At 48.0% G+C, this 23,651-nt stretch overlaps 1 protein-coding gene across 2 annotated transcripts in view; it reads right to left on the reverse strand.

Moving 5' to 3' along the window:
- Positions 1-2,891: 2,891 nt before the first annotated feature.
- COLQ (collagen like tail subunit of asymmetric acetylcholinesterase) overlaps positions 2,892-23,651 on the reverse strand; it is a 56,858-nt gene continuing 36,098 nt past the window's right edge. The window contains exons 9-17 of one of the 2 annotated variants that reach the window (XM_080673709.1): positions 22,911-22,955; positions 22,362-22,397; positions 18,735-18,815; positions 14,648-14,753; positions 8,887-9,026; positions 7,892-8,011; positions 7,364-7,484; positions 6,492-6,594; positions 2,892-4,432 (exon numbers count right to left, since the gene is read on the reverse strand). In XM_080673709.1, coding sequence (XP_080529835.1) covers positions 4,363-4,432; positions 6,492-6,594; positions 7,364-7,484; positions 7,892-8,011; positions 8,887-9,026; positions 14,648-14,753; positions 18,735-18,815; positions 22,362-22,397; positions 22,911-22,955 — 822 coding nt within the window. In that variant the 3' untranslated portion in view covers positions 2,892-4,362. The remainder of the gene's footprint in view (positions 4,433-6,491; positions 6,595-7,363; positions 7,485-7,891; positions 8,012-8,886; positions 9,027-14,647; positions 14,754-18,734; positions 18,816-22,361; positions 22,398-22,910; positions 22,956-23,651) is intronic. The other variant, XM_080673710.1, reaches the window with a different exon arrangement.

Consider the following 23,651-nt stretch of genomic DNA (forward strand, 5'->3'; position numbering starts at 1 on the left):
AAATTATGCAAAATGTACGGTTCTTTTAAGAATCCTTTGTGCTTAACCCTGATTATCTAAATTGATTCCTTAGTTTGGTGTTATGCTTATTAGGACGTACACCTGTTTTAAAAGGTAAGTTCAGAACTAAAGGATGACTTTAGTAAGCCACATGGCATTTGAGGCCATTTCACTTGGTCTGGAAAGGCAGGCTTAGTTTTGGGTTGGAGAACCATGCAAGGGTGCAACTGCAACTGAATCCCTAGGCATATCCTAGTATTAGCTCACCACACTCCTTCCCTGGAATTCACACTCGATAGCTGGAAGGGACCCTGCCTCCTGTTTCTATTCCACATTTGTTACCAACAGTGCCCACATCTGTCTTGTGGTCTTGGCTTCCCTGATAGACTGCAACTCCTTGGTGGGCCATGACCATATTCCTTTTTAATTCTGTGGTGTCTTGCACCTGATGGGTGCTCAATAAATTTAGATGAAATATAATTACATGTCAAGAGATCTAGGCCAAGAATCCTTTGCTGCTTATTCTGCAAATGGCTCCCATTTCCTCAGGTGGAAATAGGAGTTAGACTTGAGCCAGGTCTCAGTGGGGAAGTTGGGGGTGTACATTCATCACCTAAGAGTTTAATGCTCTTTTAACTGTTGTCACTATAATGACAAACCCCAAACTCAATGGCTTAAAATAATATGCATTTATTTTGCTCACGAGTCTGGGTTGGCGATTTAAACTGGGTGGCTGGACAGTTTTGGTCTTGCTTGGGCGCCTCCTCGTGCCTGGCAGTTGACAGGTTCAGCTGATCTAGGATGGCCTTGGCCAGCACAACTGGCACAACTTGGGCAGGTTGGCTCCATGTGTCTTGTCCTCTAGCATCCTAGCCTGGGCATGTTGTCATGGCAAAGGGAGAGGTGCTAGAGTGAGAGGAAACAACTGCCACTGTCACAATTATTGACATGTCATTGGCCAAAGCAAGTGACAGGGCCAAGTTCAGAATCAAGGGGTGGGGAAGCGCACACCAGTTGGAGGAGTTGCAGAGTACACTGGAAAGGTATGGATACAGGGGTGTATGAACATTGGGACAATCAATCTACTGCCTCCACATAGCCCACTCTCCATCATGGTTGAGAACCCTGGGCCATATCATCACTAAGGAGGTCCCTTCTAGCTCTGGCTTTTCTCACCAGATATAAGTCCCAATGGGAGGTAAGACATTTCTATTCATGGCTCCTGCAGAGGGCGCCAAACCCAAGTCAGAGGCTTCTCTAGGCTTGGCACTTCCTTGCATGTAGTTCTCTCCCCTTTCTAATCTAGAGCAGTACTGTGGTTATCTAAGGCTGAGTAACAAACTACCCTAAAACTTAGTGGCTTAAAACAACAACCATTTTGCCCTGGCCGGTGTTGCTCAGTGGATAGAGCGTCGGCCTGCAGACTGAAGGGTCCCGGGTTCGATTCCGGTCAAGGACATGTACCTTGGTTGCGGGCACATCCCCAGTAGGGGATGTGCAGGAGGCAGCCAATCCATGATTCTCTCTCATCATGGATGTTTCTCTCTCTCCCTCTTCCTTCCTCTCAATTCAATAAAAATATATTAAAAAACAAACAAACAAAAAACAACAACCATTTTATCTCATGCAATCTGTTGGTTAGTAATAAGGACAGAACTTGGCTGGGCAATTCTGCTCTGTGGCTTCAGTTGAGGTCATTCAGTGGTATTCAGTTGGCAGATGGGCAGGCCTGGAGAGTCCACACTGGTTTTACTCACATGTCTGGCACATGGTGGGGATGGATGGAAGAGGCTCATTTAAGACCATCATCCAAAGGGGCTTGCATGGCTCTCTAGCAGGGCAGTCTCAGGATAGTCGACATGATGCTGCCTTCCCCTAGAATGAGTGTTCTGAGAAGCTGTATGGCCTTTTATGACCTAGCATGGGAATTCACACAGCATCATCTCCACAGTATTCTGTATGTCAGAGCAGTCAAAAGCCCACCTAGATTCAAGAGGAAGGGATATAGACACCCCCCCAACCCTCTTTAATGGAAGAGTATTAAAAAGCCACGCACTCAAAGTCCTCACCTTTCCTCCCTGTGTTTTTGGTGTAGTCTGCAGGTGTTCTCAGATGAGCCATATCTCTAGAGCAGTGGCTCTTAAAATGTGGTCCCTGTTCCATCAGCATCCTCTGGGACCTTGTTAGAAATGTAAATTCTCAGGCCCCACCCAGACCAACTGAATCAGAAACTATTATTCCCAGCCTGTTGATGAGAAAACAAACTCAGAGAAGCTAAGCACATTATGTAGGACTAGAGGCCCGGTGCATGAAATTCGTGCATGGGTAGGGTCCCTAGGCCTGGCTGGCGATCAGGGCCAATCTGCAGGTGACTGGTGGGGCGATCGGGAGGCCCCTGCTGGCACCCACCTTGGCTGGCCTGGCGCCGCCCACTTGCCAGCCCCGCTCCCTGCCACCGCTGCTGGGGGCAGCTCCTGCGTTGAGTGTCTGCCCCCTGGTGGTCAGTACGCATCATAGCAACCAGTCGTTCTGCCCATCGTTCTGCTGGTCAGTCGATTTGCATATTAGGCTTTTATTATATAGGATAATTAAACATACTAGTGCCCTCCAAGTGTGAGACCCAGGGCAGGGATCCTCTCAGCCAGGCCCAAGGCAGTATTGGATCTCCACTATCTGAAACAAGGTCCTAATACAAGGCTGGGTCTGGCTGGGCTAGCAAGACTGGGCTTTGTGACCTCTGCACCCGTTTCCTCCCTTGTCCCTGAGGGAGCAGGACTGCTTCTAAGCTCTAAAACCCTCTGCAGTCTTGAAAGAAGAGTTGAACTCAGACCCCTCATTCCACCCGGCAATGCTGGACACTTTCCAAACCCCCAGGGAAGACAGAGCCACAGCAGAGAAAGGAACTGCCTTTATTTCTTTTCTTTTTTTTGCCTTTATTTCTTGATTTCCCACCGGAGATCCCAGTATGAAGGTGATGGCTTTACATGGGAGCAACATCACCCCAGGACGTGGGGTAGAGGCTGAGGAAACCAGGCTGACTGATGTGCCCACCACAAATGACACCTCCCTTGGGCCGACCCCGTCTACTATAGTATGATGGCCTGTTGGTCCAGACGCTCCTGTCTGCTGAGTCACCAAGACTTAGCCACAGGAAATAGCTTTGTACAAAAGCCTAGGAGTGTCCCTGCATCTGGTAAGAAATGGACAAATCCCATTTGAGGTCTGCCATGCGGAGATGTCTTTCCAAAACAAAGCTGGGGCCCACTCAGGAAAGCCAGTGATGAAAGGCAGCTCACAGCCGTGCAGGCTGATGATCCTGCGGACACGTGTGGGGCTCGGGCAGACAGACATGGGGACCAGGCTATGCACTACGACGACATGGGGGTCACAGGAGTCAGCAGGCAGCCAGCAGTCAGAGCTCAGGACAGAAACTCTTTGCCTAGAAGTGGTTGGGTCCCAGATGGGAAACTCCGGGCGGGGCTCTCCTCAGCCCTGCCTGGGCATGGACTCAGGTCACCCTCTGCTTGAGAATCTCCTGAGCCAGAAATGGACATGAGGGGCATTTGTGAGATGGAAGTCAAACTGCAGAGAGCCATGAGGTCAAGATGGAGCCTGGAGTGGTGAGACCATGAGAGCCGCCCTTGGGGAAACATGGAAAAGTGCAAGGCCACTGTTCACTACTCTCTGCTCACAGGCACCCCAGCTGAGAGCCTCACCCTCTACCCAGACAGAGCATGGGTTTGGGGCTTTCTCAGTACTTCTTCATGGTTGGGTCTTTTGTTAGGGGAGCCATGTCCATATGAGGCTGTTCTGGGCTGTAGGTAGTTGAGGAGTCCCTCAGCGGGTCCAAAGCTGGGAGCTACCCCGAGAGAAGGGGCCCCCTTTCCTGCTGTGTGGTTCACAGGCCTGGAGAGACCCGGAGGCCGGCTTCCCTGGTGAGATGCCCATGCTTCCAGAAGTCAGAGGGGCAGAGAGGCCTATAACCCCAGTGCCCCCAACGGGATGTGAAGAAACAGCCTGCAGGTCTATGTGTGTCTAACAGTGCTAAGCCAGTCCAGGGCCTGGTTGGCCACACTCCGGAAGACAGTAGACACTGTCGGTCGGCTACCAGCCCAGTGGGAGCCTGGGCCTCCCCAGCCTGGGCACGTGGGAGGTCTCCCAGTACTTTGGATTAAGACAGGATGCAGTGGTCCTGAGTTCTTCCCGTCGGACTGAGTTAAAAGCACATCTTAGCAGCAAGAGTTTGACCTTGTTTTTGTTGAATGAAGGTGGTGGAAACTGGACCAGGACGGTGCGAGGTCAGCTGAATGAGGGTGGAGACACTGCTGCAGGTACGTGCAATGCAGCCACCTCCTGGCGTCCTCAGGTGAAGTAGCGGCAGGGTGTGGAGTCGATGTAGCAGTATGGGGTGCACTGCAGGTCCCCATATGACCTGAGGAGGCAGACACAGGTCAGGGTGGACACCGGGCAGTGGGCAGGAGAGCTCCTGCCAGCCCTGGGGAAAAAGCCATGTTCTAAAGGGCCACTCTGGTGGCTTTAGTCAAACCTCATCCAACGGCAGCTGCTGCTGCCCAGGGTTCTATAGAGACTGTTCTCATTCTCATGTGAGGCCAGGGATGTGGGGGAGTAGAGGCCAGGCCTCTTGGCTTTCCCCCTTGAGCCCAGCTGAGGGATCTGGGAGAGAGGGGTTGGTAGACTTGCCTTAACACAGCATCTCTGAGAGAATCTCCCCCTCTCGAGGCCTGAAACATGTTTGGCTCTGTCCATTAGACCAGTGGTCGGCAAACCGCGGCTCACGAGCCACATGCGGTTCTTTGGCCCCTTGAGTGTGGCTCTTCCACAAAATACCACGGCCTGGGCGAGTCTATTTTGAAGAAGTGGCGTTAGAAGAAGTTTAAGTTTTAAAAATTTGGCTCAAAAGAAATTTCAATCGTTGTACTATTGATATTTGGCTCTGTTGACAAATGAGTTTGCCGACCACTGCTTAGACCATCCTGTGCTGATGCAAATGTTCTATGGCTGTGCAGTCCACTAGGCAGCCACGGGCCCTCTGTGGCTACTGAACGCTGGTAATAAGATTAGTGTGACTGAAGAACTGGATTTTAAATGTTATTTCACTTTAATTAATTTAAATTTAGATAGCCACATGTGGCCGGAGGCTATCACACTGGACAGCGCAGTGTATACCTGCGTAAGCCCAAGTCCTAATCCTGAGACAGCGTGCTGTGCATTATGCCCACGTTCACAAGCACCCCAGGCTTCTAGGGGGTAGGAGAGAAGCCCAGCGCACCAGGCTCTATGCAGTCCTCTTCTCCACGAGTGACTGTCTACAGTACATTCAGCTGTTGTCATGGAGCCATCCACGCGCTCAGCCCTTTTGCCAACTTTCTGGCAGGTGCCTGTTAGGAGCCCTCCTTACCTCAAGGGGGCGCAGCGCACACAGACATGCAGACGCAGTGGAGGCCTGGCCAAGGCTAGAGTGCTTGGAGCCTTGGGGTGACTATAGGTCTACAGTCTGCCCCCACCCACCATGGTCTGATATGCTGATATAGGTTTGGGTGTGGGCATTGAAAAGATGCCCTTGAAGAGAGAGCAGAGAGGGGGCAATGGAGAGAGCAGCCTGGTGTCTGCTCCCCAGCTCTGCTGAGGGCCTGGTCCACGCCTTCCAGAGGAACAGGGCTGGAAGAGACTGGGCTCCTGAGGGATGAAGAGGGTTGACAGGCCAGGTACCCCTGTGGAGCTAAGGGAGGAGCCTCCCTGTTTTCCCTAGAGAGTTAGACAACTCTGGTTCTGTGAGGATTGGGGAACGTAGCACCATATCACACCTTGAAAGGACCTCAGGCCGCCACATTCTGGGCACGGAATCAGTGCCTCACAGGGCCAGGGCCTTCAGCTGGCCTAGGGATGTCAACGTAGAGGTCACAACACTAGAATACTTACCCTGAGCAACACAAACCCCATTGAAGAGGCTCAGAAATAATTAAAGGGGTCCTTGAAAGGAATACTAAGTTCCTGGGGTTTTCTTGAAGGAGCCACAAGTGAGCAAAGTTAGATGCTGATGTGGTCTCACCTGTACCCACAGGCCTGTTACACAGATGCTTGAAATGTCCTGATACATCCGCTTCCTCCCAGGCCCATAGTCCCAGAGACTAATGTGGTCATGGCAGCCACTGGGGTGGAGCTGCTCATGTAGGGGTAACAGCTGAGTTTGGAGACTGCTAACACCGGAGCCCAGGCGGAGCTGGTGGCTGTGTCTGTTCCACCCTGGCCTTGGCTGCTCTTGGAGGACACCTGGTGGCTGTGGGTCTATTGCTTGTCTCCCCCGGATGAGCAGGAATCCTGTGCTGTGTTGTTACTATACCTCAGTGTCCAGAAAATACCAGGAACATAAGACGCACTCAAAGTTATTTGTGAAGGAAAGAGAGAAAGGAGGAAGGAGGGTGGAGGAGGGGAAAGAGGGGTGTCAGAATAGCACGTGAGGCCATCCCTACCCAGGGAGATAGGTCTCGCACGTCAGGTGGCCAAAGTCAGAGCCGTCACAGTCTTCCACGCCCTTGTGCCGGTGACCATCTCCACAGTATGCCCGGTGGCAGCCTGAGAGGACACAAGCAAGTGCAGCCCTGAGAAGGGGCAGGGGCAGGACAGCCTGGGCTGGGCCCACTCACTAAAAAGGGCTTTGCTACTAGGGCTCCATCTGGTGACAGTATGGCCTAAGGATCCACCCAGAGGGTGAGCTGGTGGCCCTGAGAGCCGGCATTTGAACTCTGTTCTGACTCTACAGCCCATGCTTTCTGTTTCACCTCCTGCTTTTGTCGCTTGATTTTTTTTTTTTTAAAGCAAAGCAAACCTTCCAGCACTAGGCTGCCTGCCCGTCTTGGTAGCATACTGTAAGCTGAAGGCAACCCTGTGCAGCCCACTTTCCATAAAACGGGCTTTGCTACTAGGGCTCCACCTGGTAAAAGCGAGCCCTGATTTCAATTCTTGGCCTCGCCCTTTTTCCTTTCACCCCTCATCACCCTTATCTTGCTTGTGGTTTCTTTTCTCTCTCTTTTTTGTTTATTTTTCACCCTGATCTTTTGACAAAGAACATGGACTAGAATTTGGATTTTGCCAAGAAGTAGGATTCAGAAAAAAAAGCAGGCCCTGGTGGCTTCTCTGGGGGCAAGGGCCTTGACCCCAACCCCCACTGACCTGCCTGGATAATGAAGGAGTTAACATTTGGCCTCAGAGGCAGATTATCCCCACAACAGCTCAGGTACACCCCCTCAGGCTCTAAAATTATCCCAAACCACCACAGGTGTCCAGGGCTTGCCCTGACCCCCACCCCAATGGCAATTCAAGCTTCGGGCTGGGCCCCACTCACTGATGCAGTCATCACCCACGTCGTCATTCCCGTCATCACACTCCTCCCCGGGCTGCAGGACCCCGTCCCCACAGGAGCCGCGGTGGTCTACAGAGTAGTCCACAGGATAGAAGGGGGTCAGCTGGCCAAAGAAACACAAGTTACCAAGGACAGTGCGCCAGGCAGGGCAGGTCATTGGCACTGGGGACAGAAGCTCTGGGTCCAGGGGGGCTCTGCTGAGGAGCGCCCCGCACTCCTGGGTGTGAAAGGCACTGCTTTTTTGTTCCCCAGAGCTCTGTAGGGGCAGGAAGCCTGGAGCAGATCTACTCAGTGCCCTTGCAGTGCAGGGACGTGAGACTGTCGGGAAACTTGGCTCAGAAGAAAAGGTTCTATTTGGGAACATGCAGGGGCATGAAGAGCTGCTCAGAGACAGAGCGAGGGAGGATGTTCAGCCCTTCCACGGAAACAGAACTCTGCACCAGCCTCGCTGTTGGCCTTCTCTGCCTTTAAGGGTGTGTGCCTTTCCTGGTGGGGTGTGTCCCTGGGTACCTGGATGGGGAGCCAGCCAAGGCTGTCCTTGAAGTACAGGGATCTCTGGTCTTTGCGGAAGGCGATGGCATGTTTGGTGTTCAGCCTCTCAAGCTCCTCCTGGTTGTTGACCACGAAAATCTGCCAGAGGACACACTGGTGAGGCTTCAAGAAAACACTTCTAGTCGGGGCAGGGGAGGAGCCGGAGGAGGACATGTCGCTGTCCTTGGACTGGTTACCAGTGGGAAGGGGGTTTGCCTGTTACCCTCTAGCGTTCCTCCTGATGGGGGGAGGAATGTCTTGATTCCCATAGCTTTTCAATCCAGTTCCTAATGTCTCCATTTGAAGTAAAAATATCCCAATTTTAAAAAACATTTAAAATGCGCCCAAGACTTAAATAGGAAGGTGAGGTCATCTAAGCAAGTAATTCAACATCTACAAATGAGTCTTAACAAAATTCGCAAAGGTGTTCATTACAGTGTTATGTACGTTAACACTGTAGTGAAAAGCTGGGGCATAGCCCTAAACAATGAAAAGCTGGGGCATAGCCCTAAACAATGACAATAGGACACTGGTTAAATAAATCACAGCACAACTGCATGGTGGATGGGTGATTATGCATCAATTCAAATGATGTCCATGATGAACAGATGTCCAGCCTTTACTTCAGAATAAACCAAGGGAGGGTGGGCAGTAGTGGGCTGGCATAAAGAGAAAGCAAGATTGGCCATGAGTTGATAAATATTGAATTTGGGTAAAGGGCACATGGAGTTTTATTACACGATTTGTTTTGTGTTTCTTTGAAATTTTCTGTAATTTTTGGTTTAAAAAGACAAAGAAAATACATCAAAATGGACTCACAACAAAATAGTTTTCTTTTGATTTTCCCTTATGTTCCAATTTCTTAAGAGTGTGTATCCAGTAAAAGTTTTACTACACGAAGACATACATACATAAAAAATAAGTTTTACTATTACAAAGCCCCGAGGACCAGATTTCTCCCAGAAGAACCTTACCGCAGGGACTCTCGGGGAGCTGGGCCCAAACACGGATTCCCCATAAGAAGGGTTATTCACATTCACGGGGGTTCCACAAAGACATCTTCCTGGAGGCCCTGGAAATCCTCTTTCTCCTTTGGGTCCCATTATAAGTTGTCCTAGGGAGCAACAAACGGCTGTGTTACTGGAGCCAAGGAAGAGAAAACTAAACAGCCCAGGCTGATGTGAGCAACCTTCCCGACAGAAAGAAGGCTGAAGTCCACAGTATGTCAGGGCAGAGGTTCAAAGAGATGCTTTTGATCCAAGATGCGGAGGAGGTGATGTTCTCTGTGGATTCCTTAATCATGCTGGGTGTGGTAACACCTTTCCCCACCCTTATTCTCCCTTCCCTCTCTTTATACTTAGAGACTAGACAGATAGGCCTTCTACTTCCCAGACTCCCTTGCACCTGGAGGTGACCATGTGCCACAGTGCTGGTCAACGTAAGGTCTGTGGTGGGAGAAGGGTGGGCATCTGGGAAAGCCTGTCCTGATAAGGGAGAATCATCGCTGGGGAGAGACATAGCTTCCCCCTTCTTCCTGCCTTGAAGACAGATATGATGGCTGGTGCTGCAGCAGCCATACTGCTGACATGAAGTAACAAAGATGAGAAGAGAAGCCACCACAAGGGACAAGCCAGGGGCTCATGGGGACTGGAGCCCTGATAGTATTGACCCTTAGAGGCTAAACCAAAGTGGGCCACTGTCCACCTCTTGACTTTCTTATTGTATGAAAAAAAACCAGTCCTGTCTTCACATTATCAACAGAGGACTCCTTACAGATAAATTGCTCACTAATAACTTGTATTGTTTTTTTTAAAATTCATTTTATATTGCTTTTATATATAGGATCTTTATAAAGGAACTTCTGAGTATACATTTTTAAAATTTCTTCTGGAAGAAAATGGAAGTTCAAAAACACTCAGCCATGTACTCTCCCTGGTACTGAGAAGAGTGTCCTGAAAAGATGTGATCAGGAAATTTATTCCCTGAAACGTTGGAAACCTGCTAGGGTAGTAGTTCCCACCTTGATTTCTAAAGGCTCTGATGCTCAGGCCACACCCCAGACCTTCAGGATTCCTGAGAATGGAACCCAGGCAACTGTATTTTTAAAAACTCTCAGGATGATTCCAATGTGCACCAAGGTTGAGAACCGCTGGTCTAGGGAACGGTCTTGCACATTCCATTCCCTGCACTTTTCCAGGGAAGCCTTTTTGAATCCTCATATTCTTTCATGTTAACCTTGGATACAATCTCATGGTTCTCTACACTTTTCTTCAAGGCATTTATCTCTGTTTGTGATTCTGTATATTGTGAGATTATCTGATTTCCCCCCATAGGATGTAAGTTCCACAAGGGCAGGGCTGATGCCCATTTCCATTCACCAGGGCTTGACACACAGTAGGGGCATGGTACATGTCTGATGACTGAGTGAATGAATGAATGAATGCAGACTAACTAGAAAGAAAAGGTCTTCAGAAAAATCTAGATGTCACAACTCCAAATACAGAAAAGTGCTGGAGCAAGAGCCATGCAATCAACAGGAAGAGAGGAAAAGATAGACTGAAAAATGAAATAAAGACCCTTCCTCCTGGGAAAATAGGGGGGGTCGGGGGGAGTCTGAATGCCAACCAGTCATTGGTTTCAGGTTATAAAACAGGGCAGCCAGCAACTGGGGAGCCAGTTTGCAGATCCCAGAAGGGCAAGAAATAAAACGGTCCCGGGGAAAGGTCTGGTCAGGACCCCAGGGAAGCAGCCACAGCTGGAGGAGGAGGCCTCGATGGGAAGACCCCCACACCCTGAGCCTTCACCAGCAGGCTCAGCCTGTCCAGCCCAGATGCTGCCGGTATGAGGACAAGGGAGGTTTGTCAACATCTTATACCAAGTAATGGCTGTTCGTTCTAACAAGAAATAGGAACATGATCTTGTGGGAGGAGCCCCAATCTTGTGGAGAGGAGCCCAGAGAGCAGAGACTCCACCAGCCCAGGAATATTCTGCTAGTTAAGCACCTGGGCAAACTAAGGTGGGAATGCTATGTAACCAGGGATGTGAGTGGCCCCAACAACTCCTCAGAACCATGGCCTCAAAAGATTCTTGAGTTTGTCCCATTATCCAGCTAATTTGTGTTGAAGCAGAGATTTGAATTCATGTTTGACAACACTATGCCATTCAAAAGACAAACATCCAGGAACACTGATGCTTGCAGGGAGATAAATGGCAATTCCCAGGTACCACACTGATTCACTTATACCCTGTCTGGTGCAGGAAGGACTCAGCCAAATTTGTAATTTGGTTATTGCAAATTACATCCTAAAGGCATTTTGCCTTCATTCCCTCCCCTACCCCGTACTGCCTCTTTTGCTCAGTAACTTGGGTAATAAAAAGCTCCCACCATCTCCACCTCCCGCAGCACCATCTTGTCCCACAGCACTGGGCACCAGAACCAGAGGGAGCCTCCTTCTACGATGACAGGATGTGGCAGGGAGCCTGCTTCCTGCCACCAGTGCAGTTTTCCTGCTGACTCCTCCCAGCTGTCAGAGGGCATCTGTTTCCCTGCTTGTGTCCTGCCAGGCTGCACTGAAGGGCACAGCAACCCAAATTTCCCCACTTCAGCCTCTCAGAGCTGGTCCAGGGGGCTGGCCTGGCCTCCACCCCTGCATCCCTGCAGCCAGAGGACCTGCTCATCTCCACTGGCTGCTGTGGTGGGAACAGGTCTGAACAGAATCTGGGAGAAGGCAGAGGAACCACAGAATAGTCCCCACATCTCCCCCAGCTCCCACTCTGCCCTGCAGAGGCTGCAGGGCTGAGTGGGAAAGTCTCAGACTCAGGAGTCATGGACATTCTGGACCAGATGTGGCCATCGGTCAGCTCTGTAAACTTGGGGAAGACACTTCTCTCTCGGGCTCATAGTTCTTATCTGTAAAGGGAGGGTTGCACTAGCCCAGGAGAGTTTTGCCTGATGACATCCCCAGATGGATTTGAGGCAAGGGTTCTGGGACTCTGGGAAGTAATGTGAAGCATCTTAGGGAGACACATTTTTCCCCCCTGAGAGTGGGTTTGGGACTTTTATCAGATTCTCAAACGTAGTCTCAGGAATCACTATGGGGGCCTAGTTCAACTCTTGATGACTATCCAACAGGTTCCAGGCACAGGGAAAGCCTCCATTAAACTCCTTCCTTCCCTTCTCTCCTACCCCCAAAAAACTTTTCTAAAGAGCAGGATTATTGCCTCATTTTCTTCTGAGAATTATTTCTTCTCTCACTCTGGGAAGCTCCCAGAAAGGAAATGACTTAAAGGAAGGCACAGGAGGGGACATCAGTCCAAAGAGATGGCCAGCACCCTGCTCTGCAATACCCAGATGGGATAGAATGAGAGCCAATGTAGCCCAGGGAGCACCTGTAGGGACCAGGTCCACCCATACGGTGCCATGGGGATGTGAAGCCGACTCAGCCACAGATCCTGCCTCAAGGACTTGCCACCTAGAAGGAAGGTGAGACACATCTGCAAAAAACAGTTACCAGTGGAGGGCAACAGCAGAGAGGCAATGTATGACTGGGGAACTGGGGGCAATAGCAGAGAGGCAATGTGTGACTGGGGAGCCAGAGGCAATAGCAAGGAGGCAATGTGTGACTGGGGCAGCAGGGAAAGGAGAACCATCCATTAAGGACCAAGGAAGGCCTTACTGAAGAGAGGACTTTGAAGGAATGAGAGAAATTTGTTGGGTGACCCAGAGGATGACAGGAAAATCATTTTAGGCCACAGGGACCCAGACAGACTGCAGAAATATGCTCCAGCTCTACAGAGAGCAGGACATCTGCTAGAGGGACCTGGCAGAGGATGGAAAGGTGGAGGGGAAGGGGACATGAGCATCCCCGGCTGAGTGAGAAGGAGCTAGGAAACTAAGGAGAGAAAACAAGGCTACAATGGCCTACTAAAGGGATGAGGTTGTAATCCACCAGAGACTGACAAGACAAAAGAGTGGGCATCTGAGTGAGCTGCTGCTAGTCTCCAAACCCTGCCCTTCTCACCCAATCCAGGCCCAAGGAGGAAAGGAATTCAACTTAGATGAGGGCTGGCCTTTACAAATGGATGCATACATTAAGGTCTGCATATGCTAAGGACCTCCTTATACATCCGCACAATGACCGACCCCCCCCACCCCCTCCACATGTTCCCTTGTGGCCCCTAAATGCCGCAAGGTCCAAGAGAGTCTCTTCCAAAGGCAAAACCCAGGCTTCAGGCCGAGCTCTCAGTCCCTGGCAGCTCACAGTCATGAGGCTTGAGGGGAATGTTAGGCAGAAGAAAGATGAGTTGGAAGGACCTCCATCTGGATCATCTAGTCAATGCAGGGAAACAGATCATGGGGCATGGACACACGGCCTAAGGCTGCATCTCAAATCCAGCTCCCTTAACAAATAGAAGTAGATGTGACAAGATAACTTGTTGGTACTATTTGAAAACTTCTGCCTTCTGTTCTCAGAAGAGAAAAGTTCCTAAGAGGGTGGTAGTGTATGAAGTGTGAGGAGAGAGGGGGCTAGAGATAGGAAGAGGAGGGATCCCCACAGGCCTGGAGAGAACAGGTATCCCCTCCCCAGTATCCTGGAGAAGAGATAAGGTCTCAGAAGGAATGGCTGTGAGCACTCCGTGGGAAGTGAACCATAGGGACCAGGATTCCCAGCCTTGGAGATGTTCTAATGCCTAAGCATGGCGTGAGATGGCAGTCACAGGCACCCACAGACCACGTGGCCTCAGACAACAGGCATTTCAGAGGTAAACAGGGCACATAAAAGGCTGGAGGGATCTCCCTGCTGTTTTTCTGCCATAATTTCCCAGGATCTTTACCCAATTCTTTTGTGGCAGTTGGAGAAGTGGAGAGAACCCCAATAAAGTCTAAGATTGAATTTTCCTGGCATTCTGGCAGATTGGAGTTTCAGAACCAGCTTTAATTTGGTTTAAAGGATCTAACAAAGTATGACATTTCTTGATTATCCCATAATGTGGTTGCAAATATATTTCCATAAGCACAGGGGGCAGAAAAAGGGAGTGCACTGTGGAATTTTGTCTTCATTTTCTTAAGGAAAAAATTGGAACAAAAATTGTTTTGATTCCTTTTGTATAACTGAGGACAAAGAATGTTGCTCAATCAGTAAACAGTCTTCTTGGGAATAGAGATGCTGTGCTTATACAATGTGCTTTTGAGCTGATGAGAACAAACTAAATCAAGGGCTTAGCTTATCATATTAAACAAACTAAAACAAGGTAACAGGGTACCTATGACCTCGCAAATGACTTTGAATTCTTTTTATCGTTCCTTTCTATATTTGATGCAAATCCATAAGGACTCTTTCCTAACACTGTGTACGATGGAAAATTTTACAATGTTATCTTTACTTCCAGGTTTAAGAGAATTGCTTAGAATCATGAAACGGTTTTCTAGTAAAAGGTGTTATTGATGAAATATGTGCATTATTTTTCACTTATGTATAAATGACATCATAAATGTAATTTTTTCTCTCCTCTATTTGTTCTCCAAAATGCTAAAAACAAAGCCAGAACAATGTTTATTTTCCTTGTGTAAAAGTTGAATGAGCCCAACTGTGGAGAAATAAATATATTGAAGTTTCTCTAGCATTTCTAACTCAAAACACCAGGGAGGCCTCTGTTGGCATCTCCCTGTGCTCTCTCCAGGAGGCTGGCCAGGAGTGCGATACTGTAGGCCAAGTGAAGCAGTATAGCTCTTACCTGTGGATGGGGGGCCCGGAGGGCCTGGGAGACCCTGACGGCCAGGTTGACCAGAAGGTCCAGGCTTGCCTGGTGGGCCCATAACTCCACCATCTCCTTTCTGCCCCTGAGAGAGAAAGGCGGAGCTTGTTATGAGAACATGGCATGACCAACTTCCTTCCCATTTATTTCTAAATCAGGGGCCACCCTGCACTTTGGAGCAAGAGCCCAAGGCAGGATGCAACCTCAGACATCTTGACCACCAAGCTCCAAAATAACTCAGGGCAAGTGACATTTGAGATAGTGTTGGTGGCAAGTTTGCAGACATTTTTGTTCTGTCCTAGAAACATGACACATAACAGCTGGGGGCGAAAAACACAACAATCCAACCCTCTCCCCTCACTGGGCAGATGAGGAAATAGAGGCTCAGAAAGGAGCAGGAATTACTGCAAGTCACCTGGCAGCAAGGCAGCAAAAGTTGGAACTACTTGGCCACCTGCCTACTCATCAGGAGCATTTCTATTTTATTACAGGAGCTGTTTCCACCCGATGGCTACCCGCTGGCCTCAGGATAAAGACCCATAACATTTATCTTAGATCATAGCTATGCAATTATTGTTGTGATCATTTCATCAATGTCTCCCCATGAGACATCAGCTCCCTATGGGTGTGAAGCTGTTTTGTTCACCTCCTTTCCCCAGATCAAATAAGGGAGGAGGAAGAAGCTGAAATCACAAAGGGGAAGTCAAAGGTTTGGGTTTACACCTTGGCCATGAGACCCTGGGTAACTCATGTCATTGCTTTGTGCCTCAGTTTTCTCATCTGTAAAATAGGGCCAGTAAATATATACCTGCATGGGTTTGTTGTGAGGCTAACAAAGATCTTAGAGGTGAAAAAGGAGTCTGTACAGAACCAAGGACTATGTAGATTACCATAGCTAATTATCATAGCTGGTTATCACAGCTGGCTTGGTTTCATCTTTCTCACACAGACAGGTCCTGATTTCTTAAAGAGAGACACACCTGCAGTGCTGCCCACCCTGGGAGGGACAAGAGCAAAGATTTCCCCCTCAGAGCTGCCCTGAGGAATGACTCAGAAACCAAGGCCTGTGGGTTCTTCACAAGCAGTGTGCTCATTGTTCACTCTTGCCCTGGGCTTAACCAGGACAGTGATTGATGCCTGACATCTTTGGCTGGGTCCCCTTTCCACATTTGTGCCTTGGCAGGCTGGCCACCTGATGAAATGTAATCCTCCCCAAGTCTGGGCAGCAGGCATGCTGGGCACTTCTATCCAAGGTGATATGTAACCTGCCTCCTTGTCCACATGGCCCTGGGGGCTCTCTTGGCAATGTCCCAGGAGTTCTTAAACTCTTACTGTGGGACTTGGGGGGTCAAAGTTTGTTTCTAATTCCATCCTGATGGAGGGAATCTTAAGCCTTAGCCCAAGCTGAAGCATGCCATGAGGTAACCAAGATGAGTCCCAGAATGGCAAAGGAAGTCACACCATCCTAATATAGCCGCAGTTAAGGCTTGTTGTTCTAGCAGCCAGTCAGCTGGCTCTGAGCACAGGAAGTGCCACAGCTGAAGGAGCTGGAAACACTCCTTGACTCCGACACAAGCAGTAATGGAATATTCTGCTCACTGGTCGTCCTCTCAGAACCAGCCATGTCTCTATGAGCAGGACTCATGAGCCACGCTTTCCAGGAAAAGCATCCATTCCTTTATTGTCACAAAGTTTGGTGATGCTTCTCCCGGGAGGAAGCCTGTCTCCTTAATTGCAGATTTGCATAATGGGATCAGGGCTGCTTTTCTGGGCCTGCCTGAAGGCAAGTCCTGAAGCATGGAGGTGATGAGAGATGTGATGTAGGGAAAGCTGGTCTCAACTCTCCAAACTCTAACTCTGGCATGGAAGCTGGCTTAGCTTAGAGGTCTGGGCAGGTCATTCCACTTCTCCGGCCCTCAGTTTCCTGTGACTATGCTAAGGGGATTGAATTGGGTGATCACTACAATCCCCTGGTTCTGAAATTCTAATTTCCTAAAGTCTCCTCTGGATTTCTGATTCTAGAGTTTGGATTGACGTACAATAACCTCCAGAAACTCAGCACAACTGGCCCAAATGGATGCTTAGTAGATAAGACCCTCTGCTAGCAAATTAATTCCGATAAACAGGAAGTACCATGGCAGGCCCCCAAAGCTAACAACTCAAGTGTCTGCTGAAAAGGAAGAGCTTATTCCCCTAACTTCTCTGAGCTTCTAGACATGGCTGTGAGGTAGTTGTAAGATTACTACAACTAATCATTTTCAACTTCTTGGCTTCAGCCCTTACCAGGAAAAGATAAACACTGCCCAGGTAAAGAACTAGATGACAGAAGGCACAAGTCTGCTTGAACCCCAGTGTAGAATATTATGAATGGAAGTCAGCAGTAAAGGAGAAAGTGATCTTCAAAACAAGAAAGAAAGGAAGAAAGATGTCTCCTTTTTTCTTTTTCTGAGCCTAGTTTTCAGGAAATTGGAATCTGTGACAGCATTGTGAAGGCACGGCCATGCTACCCATTGTAAAACTTTGAAAACGGAACTGGAATATTGTGACTTCCAAAGTTATCATGAAATCTGAATTATTTGGGTTGAAGGCTGTATTGTTGCTAAGTTCACTTGGAAAAGATCAGAATTGGCTTCATATGCTATCATTTTCTGAGCCCTGGCTACATATTAAAATCATGTGGGGAGCTTTAAACAAACACCAACCCATGATGAAGCCTCACGCCAGATCACTTATATCAGAGTCTTTGGGAAGTAAGGCCTAGACACTGGGGACAATGAGAGGCACACTTGGAACTACAACTATGGCCCAAAGATGTTCACTTCTCAACATCATATAATTTGGTTAGGCCTCTCTTGTCCAAGCATTCTTACTCATTTACTAAAATCTGGTGTAGGCTTTTAAAAAAGATGTTAAAATGCTTAATGAATAGCAATGAGTTAAAATGCATATATTATGATTTTAAGTTAAAAATTTAGGATACAATAACTATATATTGGATAGAAAAGAAACAAATTACTAAAAATTTCACAAAAGAAATAATACTGGAAAGAAAATATACTAAAGCGGTTACATGGTTATACCTGGGTGTTAGATTGTTTTTTAAAATATGTTTGTATTGACTTTTCCAGAGAGAAGAAGGGAGAGGGAGAAAGAAGAGAGAGATAGAAACATTGATGTGATGTGAGAGCAGAACACTGATCAGCTGCCTCTTGCATGCCCCCTACTGGGGATCAAGCCTACAACCCGGGCATGTGCCCTGACTGGGAATCGAACCAGCGACCTCTTGGTTCATGGGTGGAATTTTCCAAGTTTCCTATGATAATCATTTTTACATTTAAATGGGAAAGGAGGCAAAAACCAAACAAACTACTGCCTAAAAAGTGAAGGGCCACATTTTTCAAGAATGTCTGTCTGTTAGAGCTAAGATGAGAGGTTTCTCTAAGGCACTCAGGACAGACAGCTCCACAGCCAGCCAAGCCAACCATACCTTCCTCTTGCTTTGCTCTCTCATTTCACATGGTCTGACACAAGAGCCTGCTGACCAGAGGGAGTTCAGAATGAAAAATTTTCCTAAATCTTTAACAGTGCCAATAAAGAAGGTCACTTAAAACTGGGATCCTGAGTGGAGGGGAGGGGGAACCACCCTACTGTTGAGACCCAAAAGACCTTCAAGAGCAGGGAAATATCTGGGCTGTTCTCCAAGACTCCATTTGTGTCTGGGGCATTGAGGTAAAAAGCAGGTTTTCTGGGTAAAGGACCAGATCTGCTTTCCACTCCCAGTTGCTTTGGTTAAGGTAGACCCGTTCTTATGAACCAAAGATCCACTCTCGCTCTAGCCTTGGAAACAGTGGGAACACAGCATCCTATCCCATCCACTCAAACTATGGCTACCCTAGACAAGCCAGGAGCTCCTGAAAGTGGTGCAGCTTCTGCCCACGAGCCCAGAGGAAGCTGAAGACTGGGTTTAAGGGATATCTCTGATTGACCACACTGGCACGCCTCTCCACACCCCCTCCCCAGGTAAGGAGGTCTGACTGCAGGGGTCTGGTAAGCCCCGGATCCTTACCTGCTTGCCTCGTTTTCCTGGTCTTCCTGTGGGTCCCCGGTGTCCTGCTATCCCAGGCTCACCCTTTGGACCCATTTCACCCTGCAAAGAAAAAAGAGAAGCAAAAGAGGAATTAGGGCATGTGGAGCAGGCCCTTTCCTGCAGGTCTACCCAATCCCTGGCCACAAAGATCATCCCAGATCTTTTCCAAGTGGGCTGCTCTGGGAGACTGGAAAAGTGATGAGGTCATGTGAAAGGTAGGTAGGTTTTTCATGGACCAGGAAGAAAAGGAGGTTATCCTGGGTGGGTGATTTATTATCTAAGAGAGACAGCTGCCAGGTAGCACACATTTTAGTGTCCCAAATCACCATCCAGAATGGCCAAAAATAGAGGTGCTGTATTTTAGTCACAAGTGTGCCTGTGATGCCATACACTATTGGGGGGAAACACTTTCTCTTTTAGTTGAATTTTATGTTGTGTTTTGTTTTAGCACAAATTCAAATCTATGGGTTTTTAATGATTAAACACAGTTTTGAAACTATCATCTTTGGGAAGTGTCTGCTCATGTAATGACCTTTACTAGGGTTGTACATTCCCCACTCTTCAGTAAAAATTGGTTTGAGTTCCAGTTCACTTCCATTTGATTTAGACAAAAACTGTTTGTGGGGAGACATATGTTCAAATACTCAATGCAATTATTGTAAAGGCATGGAAAGCAATACAAACAATATTCCTAATTGAAAAGCCCTATTTTGAAGCACCAGACCAAAAGGCATCAATTGTCCTAATTCTATAGTTTAAGGCCAACCTTTTGTTTTCCATTTTAGTTTCTCTCCTTCCTCCCCATGGTCTTCTAGGATCCCAGGCCCTCTTGCTGTTTCTTTAGATCATGAACCAGAGGGCATTGTTCCCATAATTGTTCCAGCAATCCCTCCTCAGCCCAGAATGCACCACCAACAAGCTACATTTAGCAATTGCAACCACAAGAGTTTCTGTTAGTGAGCAGCCAGTATCCATGAAGAGCTGCCCAGACACTCAGAGGAGACAGTGAACACCCAGATGACTGTTCACATGGAAGTCAGGGGAGGTATAACACCTGGAAAATTCCAGGGAATACCAGTATAAAGCAAGGAACAAGCAGAAACCTCTGAAATTATCTGTTGGCTCAGCCAATGTAATGAATTTGTCTTGACCCAAGCTACCAACATCTTGCCTCATCAAGAATTGTCCTTAAACCTGTGATTTCTTTCTAACCCGCCATGTCCTTCAGGATGCTGGGCAGTGAGAGTGTGAGAGGATAGATGGATTCTATGTGGCCATGGAGATGTTTGCACTATTTTCCACGGCTGTTTAGCAGGGACCAAGGAGTGCCTTGCTTGGCTAGGAGAAAACAGCAGTATGAACAGCATAACTTTTTTTTTTTTTTTAATTATTGATTTCAGAAAGGAAGGGAGAGGGAGAGAGAGACAGAAACAACGATGAGAAAGAATCATTGAACAGCCACCTTCTGCATGTTCCCCACTGGGGATTAAGCCCACAATCCGGTCTTGTACCCTTGACCGGAATCGAACCTGGAACCCTTCAGTCCACGGAGCCAAACCAGCCGGGGCAGCATAACTTAAAAAAAAAAACTATCAGAAGGAAGTGTGGCCCTTCTCTTCATCAACTGGAAGCAGCCAGTACTCACTTAATCTAATTTCTCTCCTCTGACCTAATTATGGTTATCATATCTGCTCTGTCTTAAAGCAGCCTGCCCTGAAAGGGGACTAGAACTCCTGATGGCAAGTCTAGTAATTGGAGCAGAGACCAGAGAAACTGTCATCTTTAATTTTACAGTAATGGATTATTCTTTGATGCTCACTGTTGCACTGAATGAAAGCCTAGCCTAAATATTTTCAACTAAAATCGTTTTTTCTCGCTCTAGCTGGTTTGACTCAGTGGATAGAGCATTGGCCTGCGGACCGAAGGGTCCCAGACACATGCCCAGGTTGCAGATCCCCGGTGTGGGGTGTGCAGGAAGCAGCCGATCAATGATTCTCTCTCATCATTGATATTTTTATCTCTTTCTCCCTCCCCCTTCCTCTCTGAAATCAATAAAAAATTTTTTAAAATAATTTTTTCTCTTTTAATGTTTCCTTTAATTTGATCATTTACTTACTCTATTTTTAACCCAATATCCCATCTAGGGTAGCAGAAGACATTTTTTGACAGCTTAAGGCAGTGATAAATGATAATGAATTAATATCAGATGACTTAAATTATTTAATTACTAGAGGCCCGATGCATGAAAATCCGTGCACTTGGGGGTGTCCCTCAGCTCAGCCTGCACCCTCTCGCAGTTTGGAAGCCCTTGAGGGATGTCCGACTGACAGCTTAAGCTGCAGTTGGACATCCTTAGCGCTGCCGCAAAGGTGGGAGAGGCTCCTGCCACCACCACTGCGCTCGCCGGCCTTCAGCCCGGCTTATGGCTAAGCGGTGCTCCCCCTGTGGGAGCGCAATGACCACCAGGGGGCAGGTCTGGCCCCGCCCATTGCCCCACTGCTGCCGCTGGTCACAGCCGCCCCCTGATCGCCGTCCCCTCCGTCTGCCCGCTGGCACCTGCCTTGGCTAGCCTAGCGCTGCCCACCGACCTGTTGTTCTGCCATTTGGTCAATTTGCATATTAGGCTTTTATTATATATAGGATGCTCTACTGACTGGAGAAAATCAGATAAAAATTTGTTTATTCAAGTTTGGAAAATAAAACTTCAAGGTGAACTTGAGAAAAAGTTTAGAATTTTAAGAAAGCATCTCATTGGTATGTTTGAAGAACACTGTACTCTGAGGCCAAGGTTAAAATAACAATTTCCCACATCAGTGCCTCACAGCATGAGGACCCACTGCTACGGGGCTTGATTAGGGGTGTTCTCGGTGGCCAACTGTGCACTCTCTCTTCATTCTCTGACACCTCCCCTCACCACCCTCCCCATTCTTCTTCCCTAGACCTTAACCCTAAGGAAAAGTTTTTTTTTTTTTTTAATTCTGTCAATTGTCACCTTCATAGTTTTTGTCATATCTTCACATAGTGTTATTCTTATTTACTCAATATTTTCTATTTAAGTCAACTGAATTAACTCCTTTTTTTATTAAGCCTTGTCCCAGGCAAGATATCCATGAAATCCCACTAAATATTTAACTATTTAAATAAAAAGTTTAACTAGCAAATAAAAATTGCTTGCTATCACCAACTGAAATAACTCTGCTTACCTGTAGCAGTACATAAGCCTTCCTGAAGAAGTGCTGAGCTGGGTGTAGTCGGCAGTTGCATTAGCCAGAGAAGCCTGCACCTCCCACTGGGACCTTTGACCACTACAGTTCAGACCCGAGCCCCTTGTCACAAAGCTCTCTGCCTTTGAACATCACCACAGCCCTCTAAGGGGCAGCAAGTACAAAGTAGGGCCTCTGTCCATCAGGGGGGTGTCCTTGCCCTCCTGGAGGAGGTCTCAGATCTCTCACCTATATGTTCAGCAACTTGCTCCCCTTTCAAACCAGAAGCTTCCATAGTGAGACCTACTTTTCCTGCCTCATGAACAAAGGGGCAGGCCTCTTTTTGTTGTACTTGGATGGTCTATTTTTCTACTTCTATTTTTTACTACTTGTAGGTACTTACTTTCTGTCCCAGCATTCCAGGAAATCCTGGGAAACCCTGTGAAGAGAACAACAAATAATAGTGATTGCCTCTGAATAACTCTTGAGAGGGCTGTGGAAGAGCTTAGTCAGCCATTTTCAAGATAGAGCCTTGTCAGCCAGCCAGCCAGATAGCCAGTCAACTAATCAGACAGATACACAGACAGCCAGTCAGCCAGTCACCTAGTCAGACAGATAGACAGATAGCCAGTCAGCCATTTAGACAGATAGCCAGCCTGTCAGCCAGCCAGCCAGTCAGTCACAGCCAGCCAGCCAGTCAGATAGATAGTCAGTCAGAGAGATAGTCAGTCAGCTAGTCAGACAGATAGACAGGCAGTCAGTCACAGCCAACCAGCCAACCACAGCCAGTCAGTCAGACAGTCAGTCAGTCAGCTAGCCAGACAGATAAACAAATAGTCAAGCAGTTAGCCAGTCAGACAGACAGCCAGTTAGTCAGTCCGCCCACAAGATGGGGGTAGGCAAGGGTCACCACTTCCATTGTATTTGATCATTTTTATGCAACAGCCACTACCTTTTCTCCTTTGGGACCCAAGTCACCCCTTTCACCTCTGGATCCCTAAGAGAAAACCACAGGAGAGAGTACATGAGTTAATACCATGGGAGAAAAATAGGAGCATTTTAAACTAATAACTCCCTATCCTATGCCAATAGCCTCATTTCACAGGCAAAGAAACAGGCTCAGAGATTACATGACCTTCCCAGGGAAGAAATGCTTTGTGATTTACCTTCTATTTGGACCCCAAATACCTCCTGCATTAATAAAGGACAAGGCACAGAAGATTCTGGGTCCCAGAACCTCTCCCTTTCTATAGGAAATCTGTCCCCAGGTTCTGGCTGGGTTTTCTTTTTTTTGTTTTTGACAAGATAAGAAGGTTGTGTGGTGATAGCTTGGTCTAAAGCAGGGTGGGCAAACTTTTTGACTCGAGGGCCACAATGGGTTCTTAAACTGGACCGGAGGGCCGGAACAAAAGCATGGATGGAGTGTTTGTGTGAACTAATATGAATTCAAAGTAAAGGAGCGGAGGGGAGAGCAAGAGAACCGGATAGAACAGCTGGATCCGGCCCGCGGGCCATAGTTTGCCCACGGCTGGTCTAAAGACACACATCTGCCATCTTGCTCCAGCACACTACACAAGCTGCATTCATTCTCCATCTGGCACAGCTTCAGTGCTCATCTGCTCCATATGAGGGCCTCGGCCTTCACTGGGAGCTCCTCCCTAAGCTGCCTGCCCTGCCTCAGGGGCTCCTCACT

Source organism: Plecotus auritus (genome assembly GCF_963455305.1).
Source record: "Plecotus auritus genome assembly, chromosome: 6".
Taxonomy (NCBI): Eukaryota; Metazoa; Chordata; class Mammalia; order Chiroptera; family Vespertilionidae; genus Plecotus; species Plecotus auritus.